Raw genomic sequence first — 23173 nt, 5'->3', positions numbered from 1 at the left:
GAAGCTTTTAGAAAACAGATTCTTGTGCTACATTCTAAACAATGTCTGAGCCTGGATCTGCAAATCAATAGTGCTTGAGCCTGAGGTACAACCAAGTTGGGGAGTTGAGACCTGTTATCTCAGTTTAAGCAGAGATAAATTCATTTCCCTTTTGTTTTCTCCCAAGACAGCAAAAGAAGAGAGAGCAAATAGTAAGTCAGGCATGGTGCTTCACTCTTGTAATCCCTGCAAACTGGGAGGCTGAGGCAGGAGGGCAGCAAGTTTGAGGCCAGTCTCAGCAACTTTGTGAAACCGTTTCAAAATAAATACAAAGGGCTGGGGATGTGGCTCAGTAATAGAGCATGTGCCCAGCACGTGCAAAGCCCTGGATTCAATCCTCAGTAGTACAAACACAAGACAAAACTAGACTAAGAAAGCAAACACAGAAACAGACACATTTTCTATAAAGACTTAGTCATTCTTCCAACATATACAAAGTTCACCAGGAACCTGAAGTTTATTTATTATATATACACAGGTTATGTTGGACAACTGAGAAAATGAAATGCTAATTACAAACAATATCATAGATTAAAAATACACAGTATTTGTATTTAATACCATAATAGTGCCCCAGGATTCAAACACGAAGTTTGATTCATTTTTGAATTATGTAGTTACTCTGCCACAAAGAACTATAGTGAGGTAAACTTGGCAGCGTGTTTCTCAATAGTCAAAGGCTGATGGATGTCATTTCATGGCTCTGCATCCGTGGAGGAGGAGACAGCCTCTTCAGCATGTGTGCCAGTAGTTTCTGAGTCTTCCACTTCCGAATCCTCACCAGCTTCCTCTTCTGAATCAAATTCCTGACTATCCGGTGACTCAAAGTTATCCAGAGGTTCATTACTCAGTCTCTTTTAAGAAATAAACCAGTAAGTTATCGTAAAAACTGTAAAAGTCAAGTCACTATCAGTATGCGGATATGGCTGACCCTCAGTGTTGTAGTGAGATTCTTCTCCTCTTGCCCCTCAATAAATCTACTTACGAGTAGTGCTATACCAAAGTCTCCACCAAACTAGAGTGTATTTCTGCAAAGTCACGAAGTTTAATAATCTGCCAGTTTTCTATATTTTTCTTTCCTCCGTTTTTTTTTACTTGTGCAGTCAGTTGTACACACTGGTGGGATGTCACCCATCTGCACATGCACACAGCACATCATACCGTGGCCACTGTCCCCTCCGCCCCGCCTCCCCGTCTGTTTTTCATGCTCTCACCCCCACCACTCTTTTCCTTGTTCCTCTCTAGCTCCCACGAGACAGAAAACACTCATTCCACTCTTGGCTTTCTGAGTTTGTCTCATTTTGCTTAACATAATGGTCTCAAGCTCCATCCATTTTCCTGAAGATGACATAATTTCACTTCTATTTATGGCTGAATAAAACTCCATGTGTATACAGACAACACGGTTTCTTTATCCATTTGTCCACTGGCAGGCACCTGATTATGAAATCACTGACTTCGTGATCTGACTACTGTGAACTGTGCTGCTATCAACACTGAGGTGGCGGTATTGCTATGCGGTGCTGCCTTTAGTTCTTCTGGATAAATACCAACAAGCCAGGTCTTATGGCGTTCCATACCTAGTCTTTTGAGGAAGCTCCATGCTGATTTCCACAGTGGTTGTGCTAATTTACAAACCCAACAGCGTACAAGTAGTCTGAGTTGCTTCGAAAGCACAATTTAAATGGGTACTTGGCAAGCCGGCGTGGAACGATACTTTTCAGCAGTGAAGAGGGATGAAGATTTCCTGGGCACAATGTGGCTTCAAGTCTATGGGAACTGATTCTGATCTGGTGAACTTTATAGTTACCTACCTCTATTACCTCTGCCACCAAGTCTATGGGGACTGATTCTGATCTGGTGAACTTTATAGTTACTTACCTCTATTACCTCTGCCATCAAGTCTATGGGGCGTGATTCTGAAGGGGTGAACTTCAGTTGCCTACCTCTATTAGCTCTGCCATCAAGTCTATGGGGCGTGATTCTGAAGGGGTGAACTTCAGTTGCCTACCTCTATTAGCTCTGCCATCAACTCTATGGGGACTGATTCTGATGGGGTGAACTTCAGTTACCTACCTCTATCACCTCTGCCATATAGTGCACGTGCTCTGCCACTTCTGCCAACTCCTTATTCTCCCTTTTTAGGCGGGCAATTTCATTGTCCTTTTGTTCAATTTCCTTATGAAGCTGCATAACATAAATAAAGTTCAGTATTTCATAGATTTACTGCGTAACAAGTTAAATGCTTCCAAATATGAAACTGACAGACACATGCAGCATAAAGCTGGTTCTCCGCAGGGTTAGCTGTGTGTGGCAATCCTGGTAACAGTTGCCTTTCCAGCAACACTAAGCTAGTGTATGTCAGTCCAACTACATGTGCTTCACAGCAAAAGGAAAACAATCCTGGAACATGAAAAAACACACTCAGCACGTACTTTCTCATTTTCCTTAAGTGCTTCGTAGAGAGCTTTTCTCCGTTTTTCTGCCACTTCTTTCCAATACTGAGAAGATGGGTTTTCTGAAACAAGCATTTTACATACAATTTTTAAAATCATTACTGTAAAAACCTAGTTTTTTACTGTTGAGAAAATAAAACTTCAGTCTAATATTTTTGATTTTATTTCCCCCAACATTTCAAGGATTCATTTCAGTCCTTCAGAAGAATTACAATGGAGATCAATAAACACACATGTATCACCTAGGTTATTAAAGATTTCTGCAACATTTGTGTTTCTGCATTTTTCCTTGATTTTGTGGTGGCTGTGACTGGCACCAGGGATGAAACCCGCAGCCTCCCTGTGCTAAGCCCACGCCCTACCACTGCACTATACACCTCCAGCCCCAACATCCACATTTTTGAAAAGTCCACATCAGTTATTTTGTATACTCTTTTAAATTTCAAGTGTGCCTCCATGATCTCATTAAGTGAAACATCTTCTTGGCAGGAATACTACATACGTATGCTGTATCCCAGAACCATCGGGAAGCACATGACAATCTGTTATAAAATGGGAGATGTTAAATTTGATCATCTGAGTAAGATGCCATCTCCCAGATTTCTCCCTTAGTAATTAATAACCAATCTGTACAGGAAAATTTTTGAGTTTGTGGCAATACTCTATTCTCCAAATACTTTTCATCCAATTTTAAAGTCCACTGATGTTTCTTACTTAAATCTATTATTTCCATAGTGGACAAAAAAGTGATTTTCTATTTATATAATTCCTTCTACATGTGGTAGTTGGCATTATTCTGTGAAAAGAATTTCCTTAACACAATTTAAAAGAAAATTTGTTAGTGCAGACTCATGCCCTTTTTTATTCAATGTTTTCTAACCCATCCTTGTCATTACCCATTTTGATGCTCGGACTTTTGCAATTTAGTCAGCAGGAATCCCTTCAAGTTGATTCCTGTGTTCTTTTAATGGGTCCATCAGTTTTTGAGCACCTCCTTATTTTCTCACACAAGATATTCCAGAATCACTCTGTAGTATCCCTCCCGCTATCCTGGAATCAGTTCCTTCTCCAAGAAGCTTTCATGGAGAACAGTATTCACAAACCACCAGCTGCATGCCTGGTGTGCTCCAAGCTACTGGGGATCCTTAATTTCCAGGGTCTTTCAGTGGCAGAGCCACTGGCACCCCCAATTCCAATCCAACAGCTCTTCCTCTTCTTCCTCATTCCATACCTGTCCTTCCTTCACCATCTTATGAACCTGCCTCCCAACATCACTCATTTCCTCCATCCTAAAAGTACACACAAAATTTTTCCAAAATTGCTACCCCTATACCACTGTCAACAACAAATGTAACAAAGTTCAGGGTTTCTTTACAGTTCTTTTAATTCTTATAGTACACCCTACAGGGGATCTATGGAAATTCTTTTTTCACTGTCGGTAATATTAGCAACAGGATACATGAGTGAGTTGTTTTGGTACTTTGATGTTTTCTTACCAATCCTTAATTTTAACTGAATCAGAAATATCAAACATTGTTGTTTGTTTCTTCTACAACGCTATCAATGAGCTTCTTTATTTCCATCCAGTTGACCTCTCCTAATTTTACCTAGTAAAAGCCTATCTGCTATGTTCTTCCTCACTGTCTTTCAGGCAACCAGATTGAGACCCTGCCACTGACCTTCAGCGAACCAGTTAACTGCTCTAGGCCTGAATTTCTCCTCAGGGCACATACAATCACCTATGATCAGAAGTAAAAACCTCAACTGGGCACTGTGGTACACGTCTGTGACCCCAGCAACTCAGGAAGCCAAGGCAGGAGGGTCAAAGGTTCAAAGATGGCATCAGCAATTTAGTGAGACACTGTTTCAGAATAAAACAGGACTGAGGAAGCACCTCAGCAGCGAAACACCTCTGGGTTCAATCCCCAGCATCACAGGAGCCAAAACAAACAAACAAACAAACAGAAACACAAAAACTCTCCCACACTGTGTATAAAACATCCCGGCACACAGTATATTCCTGAAATCCTAACCCTCCAGAGGCTGAGGGTGGGAAAAAAATCACTTGTGCTCAGGAGTCCCAGAGCAGCCCAGACAACACAGTGAGACCCCGTGTCCAAAAAACAAAAAGAAAAACACCACTGACTTCTTTTGATTTCCACTACCATTCCATTAAAAACTAGTATTTATTACAATAAGATTTCTCATTCACCTTTACTCCCTTTTCTTCAACCATACTCCTCATGGTTCCATTACTTAATCTTCTTGTGTAATGTTCAAATTTCTTATTTCAGATTTATCTTGTAAATGTTTTTCTTCTAAAAAGCCCATTTCCAAGTTACATAAAGCCTACGGCAATCTACTACAAGAAGTGCCACATAATTTACTGCCTCCTTCCTTAATATTTCTTTCATATTTGGATCTTGCCAAAAGTAGTCACATTTGTCCAATACAAATCATAAGCAATCTTAAATTATCAAAGACAACAAGTAAAACATCTAATAGTATCCCTAGATTAAAAGGCTATCAGTAGAATCCATAACAGGATTAACAATTATTTACCTTATATTATAATTTAAAATTATAAGAGAAATTCATGTTTTTTCTATGTTTTACATACCTTTAATCATAAGATCAAATGCTTCTTGGGTGACTCCTCCAAGGTTTTTATTTTCACTTGGTTCTGGGACAGTAACAGCTCCAGGGCTGGAAGTCTTGGATGTTAACTGGTCATTCCAATGTTTCCGTTTGGATAAGCCCTTAGGCAACTATAATGGAAACATTTATTCATTTTGATTCAATGGACAGGAGAGGTAGGTGGTTTTGGCACTCACTAAATATTTTAAAAAGGGAACTCATCTGTCCTTATCTTTGACATCTGTGAGTCTTTTAAAACATCATACAGTTCAAAGCCCTACCACAATGTGCAGCACTTTAGGAAGTTCATTTGCAGCAGCTACTCTGCTGCTGCTGTTGCTCCTTTTAGAGACACATGACAGGGTGTATTCTGACATACCACACACGTGGAGCACGACTCATCCTAATCAGGGTCCCATGCTTGCGGGTGAGGAGCTGCTATTTTGGATTTAACTTGGTCTAAGACTTAGATGAAAGTAGTGCTATTATGCTAAAATGCTGACTTTAAATTCAGTACCATGAAAGCCAGTATTCTCAATCTGCAAAAAGCCTAAATGCATTCATCCATGATTTCATCATTTACTCACAAAGAACAAATAAAAGAACCTGACATTCTCAAGTTATTGAACATTACTCCTATAATTCATGACTCTTTATATCATTCCAATTCTAATACAGGTATTCACAATAGTTTTGAACTTCTAAAACACTCTGGGGAATATGTGATTGTTATATAACAATAATTCTTACATTATTTCTGAATTTCAATAACTTAGGTGTTTCAGACCAAGAAAATCTTGGGAATGCTTTTGAAGTAGAGGTAGTATCACCTTTACCCAGATCCCTAATACATACCTCATTTTCTCTTCCAACAAGTAATCCAGCGGCAGAAGGCTGAATCATCTTCAGAGTTCTTCTTGGAACAGGACTATTCTAAAAGTTGAGATAATTCATTATCTAGTTACTGAGTTGCTACATGATTATCCAGTTATCAAGTTTCTACATAGTCTGTCTTAGTCCTGCTATAATGTAGGAAAAAAAAAAAAAAAATACCACTACGCACACAAATATTTGGCTTGGTATATAGTTATATAATGCTATAAGATGCTGATTTAATCAAATGGCAAGTTTATTTCCCAAGATTATAATAAAGTTTGAAGAAATTCTCAAGAGTGGATATCATCCAAACTAAATACAAACAAGAAACTTCTTATTTTAATATATAATTCTGTCATTATTTTGCATCTAGTTATATCTACTTAAATATAACAAAATTTCTAAGTTCTGATTAAAAATTCAAACTATATGACAAAATTCTAATATAACAGGAATATTTATACTCTTTTTTAAAAGTCTTCTACAGAGAAACTGAAAACTTACAGGTCCTTTCCTTTGATAAAACTAAACAGCATAACATGGTATGAACTCACAAAAGAGGTAAGCTGGAGGAAAAGGTTGATTATTTACACTGCAAAATACTTCTTCCTCTAATCAAAGGATTCATCTCAGACCTCCTTTAAATCGTGAGTATGCCAAAAACTTTACACGTTCACAAAAGGAATGTAATTTTAAAGACTATACTGAATCTGCAGCCAAGTACATATGCACCCATCACCTGATTATGGAAGCAGTTCAGCTTCGAGCCCGTTCCTTGGAAGACAGCTAAAAATGTCAGTGCTCAGGGCTACGAAAATATCCTAAAATGCCACAGTTATTGTTTTGGAAAAAACATGGCCTTCCTTATAATATGCAAATGCCTTTCTGTATATTTCCTGATCTGAGAGTTCTTTCTATTTTTGCAAAAAATCATTAGTTATACTGCCTCCATGGGACAGCAAACAATGGTGAATACTCAAACAAGGTCAGCAAGAACATGACACCACACCAGCGTGAGAAAGTTACAGACTCCACACCACACTTCACAGTCCACCTTTCCCACGGTAAAGTTTCTACTGTTGATTATTATCTCACTATTTAACTGAAGGACAAATACCAGCTACTGTGAAAACAAATATTACACCAACATTTCAGATATAATTTAGATTATAGATTAGTCAACAATCTCCACACAAATAGAAGAAAATACAGCTTTGGAATCTTAATAGATATTAATCTATTAAATTATTCATATTAAAAAGGAAGTCATACTAAGTTACTGTTTCTCTCTCTCTTACACACATACACATACCATTTCTAAGATTTAACTTTGATATATATAAACTTTATAAAATCTGGCCTAAGAAAGGTAATATACAATAACATTAGTATTTTCTATATACAGAGCATGCACTGGAATTAAGAGTTGAAAAACCATGAAGTTCCATTCATATATTTGAGTTTCAACCTTTTTAGAAAACAATTTGATATTCTGTGAACCCTCTTTCCCCAAAATGCACACAAAAGCACATTCCTGTAGATTTTTGCATACAACTGGCAAGGAATCCAAGAACCCTGAATCTGAATATTTGAAAATCTTCATAACAAAAAATTTAAATTTTTTTAAATTTAAACAAACACACCCAAAGTACAGTGGGAAGATGTCTTGTCCTAAACAGAAGTCAATACAATCAAATTCACAGTTTATCAATGTGAAACATTATTCAAGAAAAAGAATGTAAGGCTCCTGAGAAAACCACAATAAAAACAATATAACAAAAGGCACTTGCTTTCACTTATCAGTGTCTTTTATTGACTCTAATTTAAATCTGCAAACTGATACTCTTCCTGAAGAGGTAATCTGTTACCCAGAATCCTCATACAGTTTAAGCTGTGTAGCAGTCCCTAACTAAATTGTAAATTCATATGAGGCACTCTAGAAAAATGTGCAAAATAATACAGTATAGTCTGTGTTCAAGCTAATTCTGACAATATTTACAAAGGAGCTTAACACAATAATCTCATGAAATCTAAGAAATAATCTTGTGTATAGAAAATTCTGCAGATTCTAATTAAAAACTATTAGAACTACCAAACAAGGTTAGCAAAAAAAAAAAATGCTATATTACTATATTCCTATGTGGCAGCAATGAGCAAACCAAGAATGAAATTTAAGAAAAAAATTCCATTCACAACAGCATCAAAATAAAATATTTAGGATATCCTCTACTAAAAATGCGGAAAGGTTCACAGAAATTATAGCTAGGTTAAATTTGGCTAAATTATGTCAAAAATACTTTTTGCACTTCCAGTTACTTGGAAAGCAGGAGGGTCATTTGAGCCAAGGGAGGTTTCCGAAGCAATCTGGGCAACCTAGTGAGACTCTACTCAAAACTAAAAATAAAAAAGGGCTGGGCAGGCAGCTTAGGGGAGCAGTGCAAGCATGTGCCAGACCCTGTTTTCAGTCCCCATTAAGGCAAAAACAAAAAACAAAACCTGCTGGCCACGTGCTTCTACTAAAGCAGTTCTGTCACATACCTTCACATTCTCTTGAACTCCTTCAGGTTTCTGCTTCATACTGGGGTTCATGATACAGCTGGCAATGCACAAGAGACTCTAAGAAGAAACATCATTAGTACCTGAGGGCTGAGTACAGGTTTTGTTGTTGCTGAAAATATTTACAACTGTAAAAATCATACTACTGTATGACAGAACTGATGGTGTCCTGTATTGAATAGAGATCTGAGAAATGGGTCCCAGGAAAATCAAAACAGATACTTGGGTATGCCCACCTCCACCCTAAAGAATAGCATCCTGTCTTGTTTCAAAGGCAGAGTTAAGCTGTAATCAATCTGGCACTGGCAATAGCTTAGTGGTGACAATATTCAAATGAGATTATTCATTTATGCTTATAGGCAAGACTTAACCACCACAAGAACTGAAGGGCTAACAAGCCAGGGAGCAGGAGACAGAGCTACCTAACTAGACTGCTGGGCCAGGCTCACTGCCCACCTAACTCTGCATCCCCAGCCATGTCGTACCCCTCTCAGATCTCCCTGCTTTTTGTGGTCATTCCTTTACTCAGGGCGTCTTTCAAACTTTGACTCCGACCCACCACTTCCGTTAATACATTTACACTATTCCAGGACACACACACACACACACACACACACGCGGAAACGAAGTTTAGGAAGCAACACGTGGCTGGGCGTGTGTGGGGCACGGTTATTGTCCCTTGGGATTCACCTTAAGAAAATGCTGGTGGAGACCCACTACAGGGAGCAGGGGCAAAGCTTCCAAGGCCCGGGACGCTGAAACCATGCAGTGGGTCGGGAGACACGGTCTGGGAAGTGCAGCCAGACAGAGGAGGAGACCGTCGACGCTTCGCGGGGAGCCTGCTAACCCAGAGAGCCGCGTCCTAAGTCAGGGCACAAACCTGCCTTCGCACAGCAGCTGGAAGCCACTGCCCGTCCCGTCCGCCCCTCCTGCTCCCCACTCCTGTCGCCGACACTGCACCCTCCGCTTTTGACTCCCTGTGTTTTAAGACTCGACTGAAACCCCCTGACCAGGGCAGGGTCCAAAGGCGGCGCGGGCACGCGCGAGCCACCGCAGTGTCCCTCTGACCCGCGGGCACAGGAGTCCACCCGGCCTCCAGCCCCGTCAGCGGCCCGCTCAGGTCAAGGCGACCCTGAGCCCGCCCGCCCAGGCTGCGGCCCCCGCCCGTGTCAGTCCCACGCCGACCCCGGCTGCACCCCCCCAACCCGGGCGCCGCCCCACCGGATGGTACTGGCGGGTACCGGCCGGCGCCCCGCCCCACCGCGCGCCGCCAGCCAATGGGGAGCGCGGACGCGAGCGCGCCAAAACGGGCCCAGCCAATGGCAGTGCGCTCTCCCGCCCCAGGTTCCCGAGCGCGTCCCGCAGCCCCCAGCCCCACGTTCGCCGCCCTCCGCCATCGGAGGTGGCCTCAGGTGGCGCGGCCTCGGGAGGCGAGAGCGGCCGCGGCTGTCAGGCGCGGCGCGGCTCGCGTTTTGTGTCGCCAGGTCGGGCCACCAGCCGTACTCACCGGACAGGAAGGCGCAGCCTCCAGGGCAGCACAGGCAGGCGTGGCGGAGGCGCCTCGCACGGGCGCGGGCTGCGGGCGTAGGCCTCAACAGCCGGCAGCGAGCCGCTCCGGGCAGGAAAGCCCAGCCTCCCGGATCGCGCGCGCGAACGGCACGTGACCCTGACGCAGGGGGCGGGGCGGGGCCTGGGCGGGCGGATCGCCGCGCCTCCGCCGCCCGCCCCGCCCCCCGCCCCTCCGCCGCCCGCCCCGCCCCTGCGCCTGCGCGGGATCCAGGGCTTGTTGCGAGCTGCGTGGTCTGTTCCTTCCGAGCCTGCCGGCGAACCTACTCTCTACCTTGCACCGCAGCCTGTCCTCCGACCCTCCCTGCTCCCCACCCTGTCCTCACAGCCTCCGCCCGGTCCTCCCAGCACTACACCCCGGCCCTCCGCTCAGGGACGGAGCCCGCCCAGTCTGCAGCACAGCTGGCCCTTACTTTCTCAGCTGTGCACCTGCTGCGGTGCGTGCCCAGCTCGCTCTGGACTTCTTTTTGACATCTTAAAATGTACAAGGCATAATTGTAGGGCTCTAGCTTTATTTGGGAGAAGTATGTAAAATCTAAATCCAAACCATCCATCGATTAGAAAACTGTCAGAAGACTGGTTTTCTAGAATAAGAATTCTGTTAACCAGTGGTGAGTGTAAGCATTGTTTGCCTGTGAAACGCCAGTCAAAATAGTGAACCCGACCTACAGTCTATGCATTCCTCCATATGGTTGGGATCGTTACCAAAGAATGGTGAAACTGGCTAGTAGGAATTGACTTGTATAGAGCCCAGATGGGTCGCGTATAGCCCATCCTTCCCTCTGTGCAACCCCTTAGGTAGTAGGGATTGAATTCAAGAGCACTTTACCACTGAGCTGTGTTCCCAACCCTTTTTATTTTTATTTTGAGACAAGGTCTCATTAAATTGGTAAATCGGTGATGCTGGCCTCCAACTTGAGATCTTCGAGCCTCAGCCTCCTGAGTGACTGGGATAACAGGCATGTGCCATGTCCCTATCATTTTAGAATATATATAAAAAGTTACTTTCAGGTTGCCTGGACTATGGAAAATAAAAGGCAGAGTACATTGTGTTTTTTCCAGAACTAAAGAACCAAGAAAGAAAAACATCTTCATATGAAAGTGGTAAGCAAACCAGAGGTATAAAATCTAGATTACTATAATTAAAGACTTAAGGTCACTTCCCAGACTTAGGGGGCCTACTTATCCAAATATTAATCTGTAGTTGCTAGTCATATTGGTTAGTTTTAGAATGTACTTTATACATTTCAGTATTTGAATTTTTTTAATTGAATATTCTGAAGGAGACAATGCCTACTTTAAGAAAAAATTGTGAATTCCCTAGAGTTTGATACAACCATTTCAAGTTTAAGTTAGATCGCTTCTATTTTGCTTGCTAGATGACCAACTAGTTTATGTGACAAATGAACAGACATGTACCAATGCTATCTAGTTAGGAAGCCATTAGCTACACATGGCTATTGGGCACTTGAAATGTGTCTTCATTGTGAGGTGTTGTAAAATACACACTGGGTTTCAAAAGACTTAGTACAGAAAGAGGGTGTAGCTCCATAACACAGCACTTGCCCCGCATGCCAAAGCCCTAACTTTGGTATTTTTACGTATTAGTTTAAATATGTCATTAAATTATTTTCACTTATTTGTTTTTCCTTTTTTTATAATATGGCTACCAGAATTTCTTTTTCTAATAAAAATGTGTCTGACATTCTTCCTTGTATTACATGCCTAGGGAAACCGCTGCTCTAACCCATCGTGCTGAGCACTGCCCCACGGATGCTCCCAGCTTGTGTGGCAGATGTCCTTACTTCCTTTTTGACACAGCTAAAAGACTAAATCACAGGTTCAGGGTCTCACACAACGAGGCAATAACCAACGGAGACTTTCCTCCTTCAACTTAAAGTCCCCAAGTGATGTGAAAATATTCCTCTCTGAAGAGACAGCCTGTCCTAGCCCCAAACTTCTGGAGCATGCTTCAAAACTGCTTTCCTGTTGTTTTTGAAGAACAAATTCAGAGGGAAAACAATTTTGTAGGGGTCTGAAAGAAGTTCTAAGTAGTTACGTGATCAGAATTTTCCTCTAGACTTCCAAATATACTGCAGTTTTATTTGTAGTAGAGAAACCAAAGGTATTGATAGGCTTAATTTTATTCAGAATATTAACTCATATATAATCCTTAAATTTAATAGTCTTACACTATATAACTTTTAAAAAAAATCCATGCTTATTTTCCCATAATCTATTAGCTTGTAGCTAAGCACAGACTCCACTGCTGTGCATTATTGCACTTTCTTATCTTGCTTAATAGCATTTACAATTAGTTTGTGAAAAAGAAAGAAAATTACAATAATGCATAACAGAATGATAAAGTCAAATCATTTAGCATGATATAAAGCAGAATGATAAATTGAATTGCTAGTGAAGAGCAACAAAATCTATTGAGTTGACAGAGAATAAATGTGCCTTTTTAAAAATGTGTTATTTATTGAGGCTAAACTAAATTCCTAAAGTTTTCAGCTACATTGCTGTAAATTGTGTGACTATTAACATGATAATCTCTATTGTTCTGAAAAGTGGAGAACAAATATTAATTCATTATTTTCTTATTCAAAAGGCTCAGCAGACATGAAGCAAGCCAATCCCAAGAAACCAAAGGCAAATGTTTTCTCTGATAAGCAGATGCTGACCCACAGTGGGGTGGGGGGTGGAGTGAAGGACCTTTGGATTATGCAGAGCAGAGGGAAGGAATGGGGCAGCAAGGATGGAGAATGTGACAGACGTTATTGCCTTATATACATGTATGAAAAAAGTTTCAAATTAAAAAAAGCCTCAGCAGGATGATTTGTAAAGCCATCCATTTTACTCAGTTTCCCACGTCTGAATTGTATTCAGATCATTTAACCTAGTTTTTAGGTGCCCTGTGACACAGATGTGGTTGGGAAAATAAATAATAGCAGGAAAAAAGTCTAAATTCCAACCCTATTGGAATTAGGGAGTTTAGTCATACAGTAGCATTTTAATAATAGTTCATATAAGTGAGTAGTTTTGAAGATGGTAAGTCAGCTAAGATGAAAGATAGTACTCAGGATTATAAAGTACCAAGGAAATGAAAAATAAAGTACAGGATGAGTATGCTCCTATGTGAACATAAACCTCTTACTGAAGCTATTAGTTTCTCTTCTCATTGTATTTTTGTTGTTGCTTTGGTTTTTTTATTGTTTGCTCTAGTTAGTTATACATGACAGCAGAATGCATTTCCATTCACTGTACAGAGTGAACTTTTCATTTCTCTGACACAATGCTGAGTCACACCATTTGTGCAGTCATACATGTACATGGGGCAGTGATGTCTGTCTCATTCCACCATCCTTCCTACCCCTTCCCCCACCCCTCCCCTCATTTCCCTCTACACAATCCAAAGTCCCTCCATACTTCCCTTACCTCCCCATCCCATTATGTATCAGCATCAGCATATCAGAGAAAACATTTGGCCTTTGGTTTTCTGGGATTGGCATATCTCCCTTAGTATGATATTCTCCAACTCCATCCATTTACCTGCAAATGCCATAATTTTATTCTTTGTGGCTGAATAATATTCCATTGTGTGTGTGTGTGTGATATTGTGTGATATATATATATATATATCACAGTTTCTTTATCCATTCATCTACTGAAGGGCATCTAGGTTGGTTTCATCTAGCTATTGTGAATTGAGCTGCCATACACATTGATGTGGCTGCATCACTATAGTATGCTGATTTTTTTAAGTCCTTTGCGTATAAACCAAGGAGTGGGATTGTGTTAAAAAAAAAAAAATTGCTGAAAGCATGGTGATGCATGCCTTTAATCCCAGCAACTCAGGAGGCTAAGGCAGGAGGATCCCAGAATTGAGGCCAGCCTCAGCAACTTAACCAAGCCCCTGTCTCAAAATAAAATTTCAAAAAACAGTCTGGGGATGTAGCTGAGTGGTAGAGTGCATACATAGCATGCACAAGGCCCTGAGTTCAGTCCCCACTACTGCAAAAATAAAATAAAAAGGTTGGGGTCAAGGAAACTTGAAAATTGTCCTGTATCTTGAATGCAGTGGTGGTTACAGGCTATACAATTGCCAAAATTCATTCACCTGTACACTTAAAACGTATTTTACCATATGAAGGTTATACCTCGGTAAAGCTGGAAATAGGGGAGCTGAGGCGATTCGGGCAAACCCCTGGGAGGGGTTCGGGTGGAGCTGCCTACCCCTGACGTGGGAGCCAGCCTCGGCCAGCAAGTCACGGTGTCCCAGCGAACACCGGGAACGGCTCAAGTGGCCGGAGCCTGAGAGACGTCAGCAGCGTTGACATCAGAGAGCCGCAAGGGCACCCTCAAAGCCACCCTGTCCATCCTGCGCAGCTCTGCGTCTTCGTGAGTCGCGCCGGGTATGCGGCCTCACTCTGAGCAGCACACAAGCTCTGCTGGGGGAGCCGTGCTCGCGTTCTCTGTTCGCCGTAGACAAACTGGGCGATGGACTGGCGCCACGGATCAGCTGGCAGTGTCCAGAGGGAAGGCTTCCTGGTGTTCTCCACGCTGACGTCTCTGCCACTGTCTCACCCGCCCAGTGAAGTCTGGATCCCGTGGTGGGGAGAGAAGCTCTTGGAGTGGTCTATCTCAGGACCTAAGAAAGTTTGAAAAAAATTCTAAGGAACGGCCAGCGCTCCTCCACCTACCCAGCTGGGATCCCGACCACCTTGGAGAAGGGGCACAACGGTGACATAAAAGTACCCCTGTGTTCCACCCACGGAAGCCAGCCGAAGCCCACCCTCTAGGGCTCGGGAAGCCCTTGGTTCGGAGGCGGCTCACCGGAGGCTCCATCGCAAATCTGCTGCAGGGAGGGTGGGGGCAGATACCAGCTGCTGCAGGAAAGCAAGCAGGTCACCCAGGAGCCTCAGAGCCCCAGGCCAACCCTCCTCCTGCAGTGTCTCCCCTGCACACCCGACGCAAAGGGGAGAGATCCACATCTGCCTCCAAAGTGCAGGCAAAACAGATAAATTTGGAGCTGGGAGGCAACAGGTGGATAACGTCACAGGAGTCACTGAGAGCCTGGTTCAAATCTTTTTTTCTCATTTTTCAAACCTTTTTTCCTCCAACGTATTGGGGATTGAATTCAGGGACTCCCCCATACTCACATGCTGAGTAAGCACTCTACCACTGAGCTACAGCCCCAACCCCTTTTTTTAAACTTTATTTTGAGACAGGGTCTCACTGAGTGGCTCAGGCTCACCTTGAACCTGTAAGCCTCTTGCCTCAGCCTGCCAAGTCACTGGGCGCACAGGTGTGCACCACCACATCCACCAGGTTAAAATCTTAACCCTGTCACTTAGTTCTTGAACAAGTTTGTTACTCACTTTGACTTTAGTGTTCTATCTAAAATGAGAGTGAACAAAGTATAGACAGAGTTCTTAAAAAATAAATACAAATGTCCTTTAGACATCTGAAAAGGTGTCTAAACTCACTGAAAAGAGAGAAGCACAAGTCAAAACAATACTGAGATCATTTCTCACCTTTTCGACTGGGTAAAATCCCAAACTTGTGTCAGGCAGCCTTAGGAGAGAGGACTCACCCTCCAGAGAAGGCAGAGTTCCATCTTATTGTGAAAGTGACAAGTCTGAGCTCAGTGCTCCTCTTCTGTAACGTGGCCGCTGCATCTGCAGGCACCCGTGCCAGCTTGTCACCTCACGCGATGGAAACTGCAGGACCATGCAGCTCTGGCTACTGCTTTCGCTCTGGGTAATGAGGGTCTTTGTCTCTGACCCAGGAATCTCACGTCCTCTGCTGTATCTATGAAACAGTAACAAAAGAGCTTTTAGCTCATAAGTAGAGCTTGTAAAATCTCTGATTGGTCACAGTTCTTGACTGGTCCCATCTCTAGATTGTTCCCGAACCAAACCAGTAGATTTTGGCCAGAGTTATGTGCTCTGAACACTGGAGATGACGGTATGTATAGCTGTGAACTACAACTGCTGGGATGATTCTGATGAACTTCACGGGTTGCTGTCCTCTGCATCCAGTAATCTCCCGACGCCATGCCTTTCAGGATCTTAGGTCTCCCTTTTACAGCTTTTCATCTTGGGTTTGGCTGTCACATGTTCTTGTTTATTTTTTCTCAGCACTGGGATGTTGCTCTACCACCAAGCGACATCCCCAGTCCTTCTTTCATTTTCAACTTTCACTAAGTTGCCCAGGCTGGCCTTGCACGTTCAGTCCTCCTGCCTCTGCCTCCCAAGTACCACATTTCTTAAAACAATTCCTTCAGAGGGTTGGGGTAGAGCTCAGTGGTAGAATGTCTTCTTTGCACATGCAAGGCCCTGAGCCAATCTCCAGCACCAAAAGTATGCGTAATAAGGATGATAATTCCTCAAGAATAAATATCTGGGTAGTTTTTGCTGTTTATCCAGTTTTCAATTATGTCTCAAATAGTCAAGGTCAGTTGACTTACAGAAAGTTTTTTAAATAAACTATTTCTAAACAGAATAAGAATTTATGAAAATGATTGTTTATTCCCAAAGACAAATATGGAATGATTTTTTTATTGTGCAGTGTCATAATGACTAAGTCGATTTCTGACCTCAAAGCCAATGAAGAGGGGTCTGTTAGTCTAGTCTGTTCACTGGTTTGTTTAAATGCTGGAGCTAATTCCGGTGGAATAAGACTAATTAGTTCAGTCGATGCTTTTTTTCAGTTGTGTGTTGACTTAAGTAGCTGGAGTTTTTAAATTTCAGATCTTCTGATTTTTACCTTTATCACAAATGTCTGCTTTGAACCATTTATCTGTGATTTGAAACTTACCAAAAATGAGGTCCAGGACGAAAGTCCCCCACCGCTTGTCTATCTTGGCTAAGATTTCAGACTGCATTAATATGATCTTTGCACAAAGATCTCGGCATAAAGAAATGTCCTTTGGTCAGATTCCCTCCATGAAATCCAGGAGGAATCACTGCTTTTGGACACACAGGTCACAGTGCTGCCTAGAAGGGAGCGTCAGGGAAAGAACTGCAACTCTTGGGCATTACATCTGGAAGATCACAGTCGCCAGCTTCCTGCGGTCCCCCAGTGATGGCCCAGTGTCACACCCCCAAGGCGGGGCTCCTTCCCTGAGCAGATGCAGCCGTCCTGGGGATCCAGGCCTGGATCTGACTTCAGAGTCCGACTGTCTGGCCCGTTCTTGAAGCTTCAACGCTGGCCTCAGACTTCCCTCAAAGCACTACTTAGAGCTGGCAGAACCTGGAGAAAGCCCACTCAGCCGCTCTTCTACCCGCTAGTCTGCAGGACAGCAGTTTTCTAACCAGTCGCAGCTAGCAGCTCGGATGACTTTGGGTGTGTTGATCCTAGCCCCTGGGGCTGGATCGGAAGTCCTTACCTCCACTCACAGAAGTGCCTTGTTTAAATCAGATTGTCCTTTCAACTCTCAAGGGCGAGTTTATTATTCATCCCCAAGAGATTAGGTACAACTTGTTCTGAAGTTAGAAGTCACTCATGTCAGCCTCAGAGTCTCCTTTAGGTGCTGGGCAGTAAGGAGGGACGTCATAAGGGATTCTCCAGGCTAAGGTAAGTGCTGAGAAGTGCCACCATTGCAGGTAAACCTGCCACCTGGAAACCCTGCTGAGGGATGAACTCAGATTTTGTCTCCTCCTTACTCTTCTAGCATGAGAACATCAGGGTTCAGAATTCATTTTCCAGATCATCATGGCTATACTTAGAAACAAAGATTCACTGGATTCTTTCCAGAAAGCTTCCCCCTCCGCCGCCACCACCCGCACTGGAAACTGCTCAACCAGGAGCGCTCTACCATGGGCCGCAGCCCCCAGCCCCGTTTATTTTTAATTTTGAGACAGGATCTTGCTTTGTGGCCCAGTCTGGCTTAACTTGCAAACCTCCTGGCTCGCCTCCCCAGCTCTCTTGTAATCTCTTTTTAAAGACAAATGCACCTTTGAAGAATTCTTGCCCCCCAAATAAATATGAATTGGAGATTTACTGCCAGTCTAAGGAAATGCTGGAAACATATTGCTAAACTACACTTCGAAGATGCCACCAGCAATTATACAGGGCAAATATCTTGGCTCTTCAACAAACAAATGTCAAGTGGGAGTTTGTTTATTTATTTTTTGATACTGAGGATTAACCCGAGGACACTATCACTGATCTATATTCCCAGCCCCTTTTAGTTTTTATTTTGAGACAGGGTCTCCCTGTAACTACTGATCCTCCTGCCTGAGCCTCCCAAAGAGCTGGGATTATAGGTCTGTGGCACCAGCCTGGCAAGACGGGGTTAAGAAGCTGGAGCTGAGCTCACTGGTGGAGTGCTTTTCAGGAGGTCGTGGATTCCATCGTGAGGGGAAAGGCAGGAGGAAGGGTTTGTAGGGCATAAAAAGAGACATGATTCCAAATGTAATGTGTGGATCTTGTCTGAACTAACCAACCGTAAGCAAAGGAAAAGCACGGGGAAAAAAACTGTAAGCAAAAGAAAAATATTAAAAAAACAGCTGTAAACAAGAAGAAAAAAGCAAGGGGATTTGAACAGTGCCTGGATAGTTTATGATTAGATAATAGGGTACGATAACAGTATTGTGGGTTTTACCTGGAAGTGGATTTACAGATGAAATTATGTATCTGGTATTGTATTTAAAATAATCATTGAGAGGAAGAAGAGGTAAGATATAAACCAACGTCAACACTAGGCATCCTAGACTAGGTAAATCTTCATTATGGGGTGGTCCTCTGCATCGTATGCCTCTTCCCACTTGTAATATAAAGCTGCTCCCCCGCCCTTTAGGCTGCAGCCATTTTCCCCGCCTCCCAACCACTTGTCAATCTGTGAACATCCTAGCTAGCTATTGGTTCATCAGTCAGCTTGCAAGTATCCTTCTCCGTTATTGGTCCCCTGTTAGCTGCTTAAGTCTAGCTTCCCCACCATCTTTTCTCATGCTTTCTCTCTCTTCTACTCACTTGCTTTCTCTCTCCTCCTCGCTTTTCCACTCTCTCTAGCACGCGCCCTTTCTCTTTTCCTCTCATTTTCTCTCTTACCCTGCAGGGAGACACTCTGTTTGCTTAATAAACTCCCTTATGTGATTTCCCGTGTCCAGCGTGGTTTTCGTGGGTTTCTTACACCACTAGCTACCAGGAACACTTCCCAACCATGGGGAACGAAAACATCTGCAGACACTACAGATGTAATCTGCAGGGGAAACTCACCTCCAGTTGAAAATCACTGGTGTAATTACAAGATTGGCCTTATGTTCATAACTGTTCAAACTAGTGTTTTTAAAATAAGGTTGAAAGTTCAGTAATATATATATAGATTCATATACACATGTATATATGTATATATATTTTTTTTTTGGGGGGGCAGGGCTATATAACAGAGCTAGGGCCTTATACATAGCTAGGCAAATGCTCTACTACTGAACTACACTCCAGCCTAAATTTGTGTAATATTAATTTTTAAAGGATTAAATGATGGAATAAGAAGGAGAAATACTGGAAAATGGCCACAAAAACCTTAGTATCTGGACATGGTGGTGCATGCCTGTAATTCCAGCTACTAGGGAGACTGAAGAAGGAGGAGCCAAGTTTGAAGTCAGCCTCAATCACTTAGCAAGAAAAAATAAAAAGAGCTGGAAATGTAGCTCAGTGGCAGGGGACACCTGGGTTCAATCAGTAGTACCGAGAACATAAAGCCAGCAACCCAATAGAAAATGGACCAAGACACAAGTTCACAAAGATAGCCAAAGTTCTTACACAGGTGAATCATGCTCAACTTAATTCAAAATAGAAGATATGCAAATTAAGACACTGAGAAACCATTTCTTAACTATCAGTAAATACTCAGAAGCTTGACAGCAGACTTGTGATAAACAGAATTCAAACCTGTTCCCCATAATCTCTGACCTCCAGCATTATACCTGTGGTTAGGTTATGTAATAATGCAAAGATGGTGAGGTTTAAATGAATGTAATTAAGGTTGCTAATCAGTTGACTTGAAGTTCATTGAAAGGGAGCTTATCCCTAGGCCCTGATTTAATCAGCGGAGTGCCCTTCAACAGAGGGCTTAGCCCTTTCCTACAGGCAGTCATTCTCTTCCTGGTCGTGGGGAACAAGTAGCTGTGGGATTTACAGAGTGGACTCTCTGAACACTGAATGAAGTGGAGCAGATCCCTCTCCAGGAGTCCCCACATAACAATGCCACTTAGCCAGCAACTCATTTACAGCCTGTAGGACCCTAAGCAGCCCCAGCTGAGCTGTACTCCGATCCCTGATGCACAGACACTATGAAATGATAATGTACTTTATTTAAAGCTACTAAGATGGTCGCATTTACTAAGTAGCAACAGAAAACTAATAAAGCACTCTGCTGGTGAGGCTGAGAGAACACAGCACTCTCATGAGGCTAACGGGAAGGAACGTGCTAACAGCCACCTGGAGCAGACATTGGGCCATCTGGCAATATGTTTCTACAGTCATGTGCGGTTGACTTGACCTCGCGACTGCACTTTAGGAATTTACTCTGAAGACACAGCACCACACGTCCCGAGTAATGCGCGTGCGGGGCTTTTCAGTGCAGTATTATTTATGATACCTAAGTATTAAAAACAACCTAGTAGCACATCCATAGGAGATGCATGGAATGAATTATGGTAGATCTTCACGTCTGTGCTGTGGAGTCGTGAAAACAGGATTTGAAGATCTGTGAGTTGGAGAAATTCTTATAGGATATATCATTAAATGAAAAGCGTATTTCGCCTCCTTTTATAAGAAAGAAATGAGAGTATGTTCCTGCATTTGCTTAGTTTTTTTTTTTAATATGGAACTCTTGATGAATTTTCATGTCATCCTTGGGCAGGGGCCATGCTAATCTTCTCTGTATCGTTCCAATTTTAGTATGTGTGCTGCCAAAGCCAGCACTTGCCTATTTTTTTTTTTTTTTTTTTAACAAAGCATCACCAAAAGCTTAAATCAGAAACTAATGAAAATAGAAACTGGTTACTTGCCAGGCACGTGGCACACACTGTAACCCCAGCAACCGGGAAGGCTGAGACAGGAGGATCACGAATTCAAGGCCAGCCTGGGCGACTTAGTGAGACCCGTCTTAAAATAAAAAATAAAGGGGTGGGAGACATGTCTCAGTAGTGAAGCACCCATGCATTCAAATCCCGTACCCAAACGATAAAACAAACAACAAAACAAATATATGGCTATTTGTGGGCGGGGATAGGATAGGAGGTAGAAATGGGAGTGAGATTTTGAGTGAATCATTTTTTACTTTTGAATTGTTATATGTTCTATAGAGCAAAACAAAAAAAAATCAAAAACTTACTGATATAGACACTGAAGTATGTAGGGAGAGACATCTGCAGCTTTTAAAAAAATGCTTAAAAACAAGATGGATGGATGGATGGATGGATGGATGGATAGATGGATACAGAGATATTTACAGCAAACATGGTAAGACGTTAAGGGTAGAACCTCGGTACTGGGCATTTAGGTGTTTATTGTAACCATTTTTCAGCTTCACTCTACATTTGAAATTTTTACAAATTAAAAAAGTAAATGAGGACGAGGGCCCAGCTCAGTTGTGGAGTGCAGGATGATGCTTGGCCTACACCAGGTCCTGGAGTCCATCCCCAGCACTGCAGAAAAAAGAAAAGATGAAAGGATCAAGAGGATTAAGGGACCGAGGGGGAAGGAATGAAGAAAATCACCCTGTGCTCCCATTTGATAATGGACCACAGAGAAAATAACTTGTTCCAGCAAGCGTTGGACATGGTACTGTGCATGCCCTTAGTGGGATTGTACTGTAAGGAAGAAAAAAATCCCAGGAGTCTTGAACTTCTCTTACTGGAAACCTCTGATTTTATAAGCAGTGAGCTAGAACTCCTGAGTGACAGTAAATTCCAGGCCACAGAATTCTCCTGGAAGTACCCTGTTTAGATTCGGTTTCAGAATGCTAATAGCCTTATTCACAATAATTTACCAAGAAATAGTAATGGCATGCAGTTCCATGAAGAAGCTTTTTGTACCCACTAGGTGGCAATGCTATCTAATCTAATTAAAAGCAGACCTTGAATTTGCAGGACTCATTCGTCTTCCAATCTATACAGATTTTTTTCTCACCTGATGAGCAAACTATAGACTTTCATTAATTTCCTTCTAATAGTCTTCATAATTTAATGACAAAGAAAAATGGATCCTATTTCCCCACATGAGAACACTGTCAAATCACACAGAGCCACAGGATTGTGGGAACAACTAGAAGTCACCTTAACCCCTTTGCCTACCTCCAAACAAAATAGCCCTCGTCCTGCATTATTTTTCTCTGCCTGGGAAAGAGGACATTTCCCCAACATTGAACCTAAAGTCAGGCAGTTCCCTTATTCACTGTCCCCAAAGCAGACAGCTCCTGGGTCATCACCAGATGCCAGGAGCTGGGCTAGTCCTGTGCCCTCCACCAGCGGATCGAGGGTGGGCCTTCCAGGGGAAACGGGTGGGTTGGTGTGGCTCCTGGTGTTCGGTGGTTCTGCTCTCCTCAGCTCAACCAGAAGGAAAATCCTGTGACCCACAAGAAGGGGAGGCCCATGGCAGAACAGAGGAAGCCATTGCAGCCAGAGGACACCCGAAAACAGGAGGAGCAGCTCTGAGCACGAGGGAGGAGCCAGGCCAGGCCTCAAGCAGTCAGGAAGCTTCCCAGTTGAGGTGGCCTCTAAAGGGACACTTCAAAGGTAAGTGGAAGCTTACAGGGGGCAGACGACGGAGTGGCAGGGACGGGAGGCCCACGCAGCTTGCAAAGCATCCTCCGGGCATCTCTGTCCCTGGCTTCCAGCGCAGCGTCTTGCACGTGAGACGGAACGAATTCTGACGCTATCACACGATATGACCTTGGACAGGTCTCTCCTCTTCCTTGGCCCTGCTGTCCTTGACCCGAAAGTGAGAGCCCTCGGGGAGACTGTGCGGAGGGTGATGAGCAGGCTCCTGACCCAACCCAAGACCTAGGACACTTAGCAGACAGGCTGAGA

General features: G+C 43.0%; 1 protein-coding gene across 3 annotated transcripts; it reads right to left on the bottom strand.

The window, feature by feature from the left end:
- Positions 1-454: 454 nt before the first annotated feature.
- Positions 455-10214, bottom strand: GMNN (geminin DNA replication inhibitor). Of its 3 annotated transcripts, none has more exons than XM_079147569.1 (7): positions 10072-10214; positions 8547-8624; positions 5988-6065; positions 5116-5263; positions 2475-2557; positions 2116-2226; positions 455-893 (listed from the first exon to the last, which is right to left on the bottom strand). In XM_079147569.1, exons 2-7 carry the CDS (start codon positions 8595-8597, stop codon positions 735-737), a joined length of 630 nt encoding a protein of 209 aa, XP_079003695.1. In that variant the 5' UTR covers positions 8598-8624; positions 10072-10214; the 3' UTR covers positions 455-734. The 3 variants fall into 3 exon arrangements, with proteins under 3 accessions (XP_079003695.1, XP_079003696.1, XP_079003694.1); XM_079147570.1 differs by lacking the exon at positions 10072-10214 and adding an exon at positions 9445-9642; XM_079147568.1 differs by lacking the exon at positions 10072-10214 and adding an exon at positions 9255-9418.
- Between the last annotated feature and the right edge of the window lie 12959 nt (positions 10215-23173).

This window comes from Sciurus vulgaris (assembly GCF_902686455.1).
Source record: "Sciurus vulgaris genome assembly, chromosome: 7".
In the NCBI taxonomy this organism is placed as follows: Eukaryota; Metazoa; Chordata; class Mammalia; order Rodentia; family Sciuridae; genus Sciurus; species Sciurus vulgaris.
The sequence above is the reverse complement of the archived record's forward strand: the minus strand, read 5'-3'. Positions and strand labels throughout refer to the sequence as shown.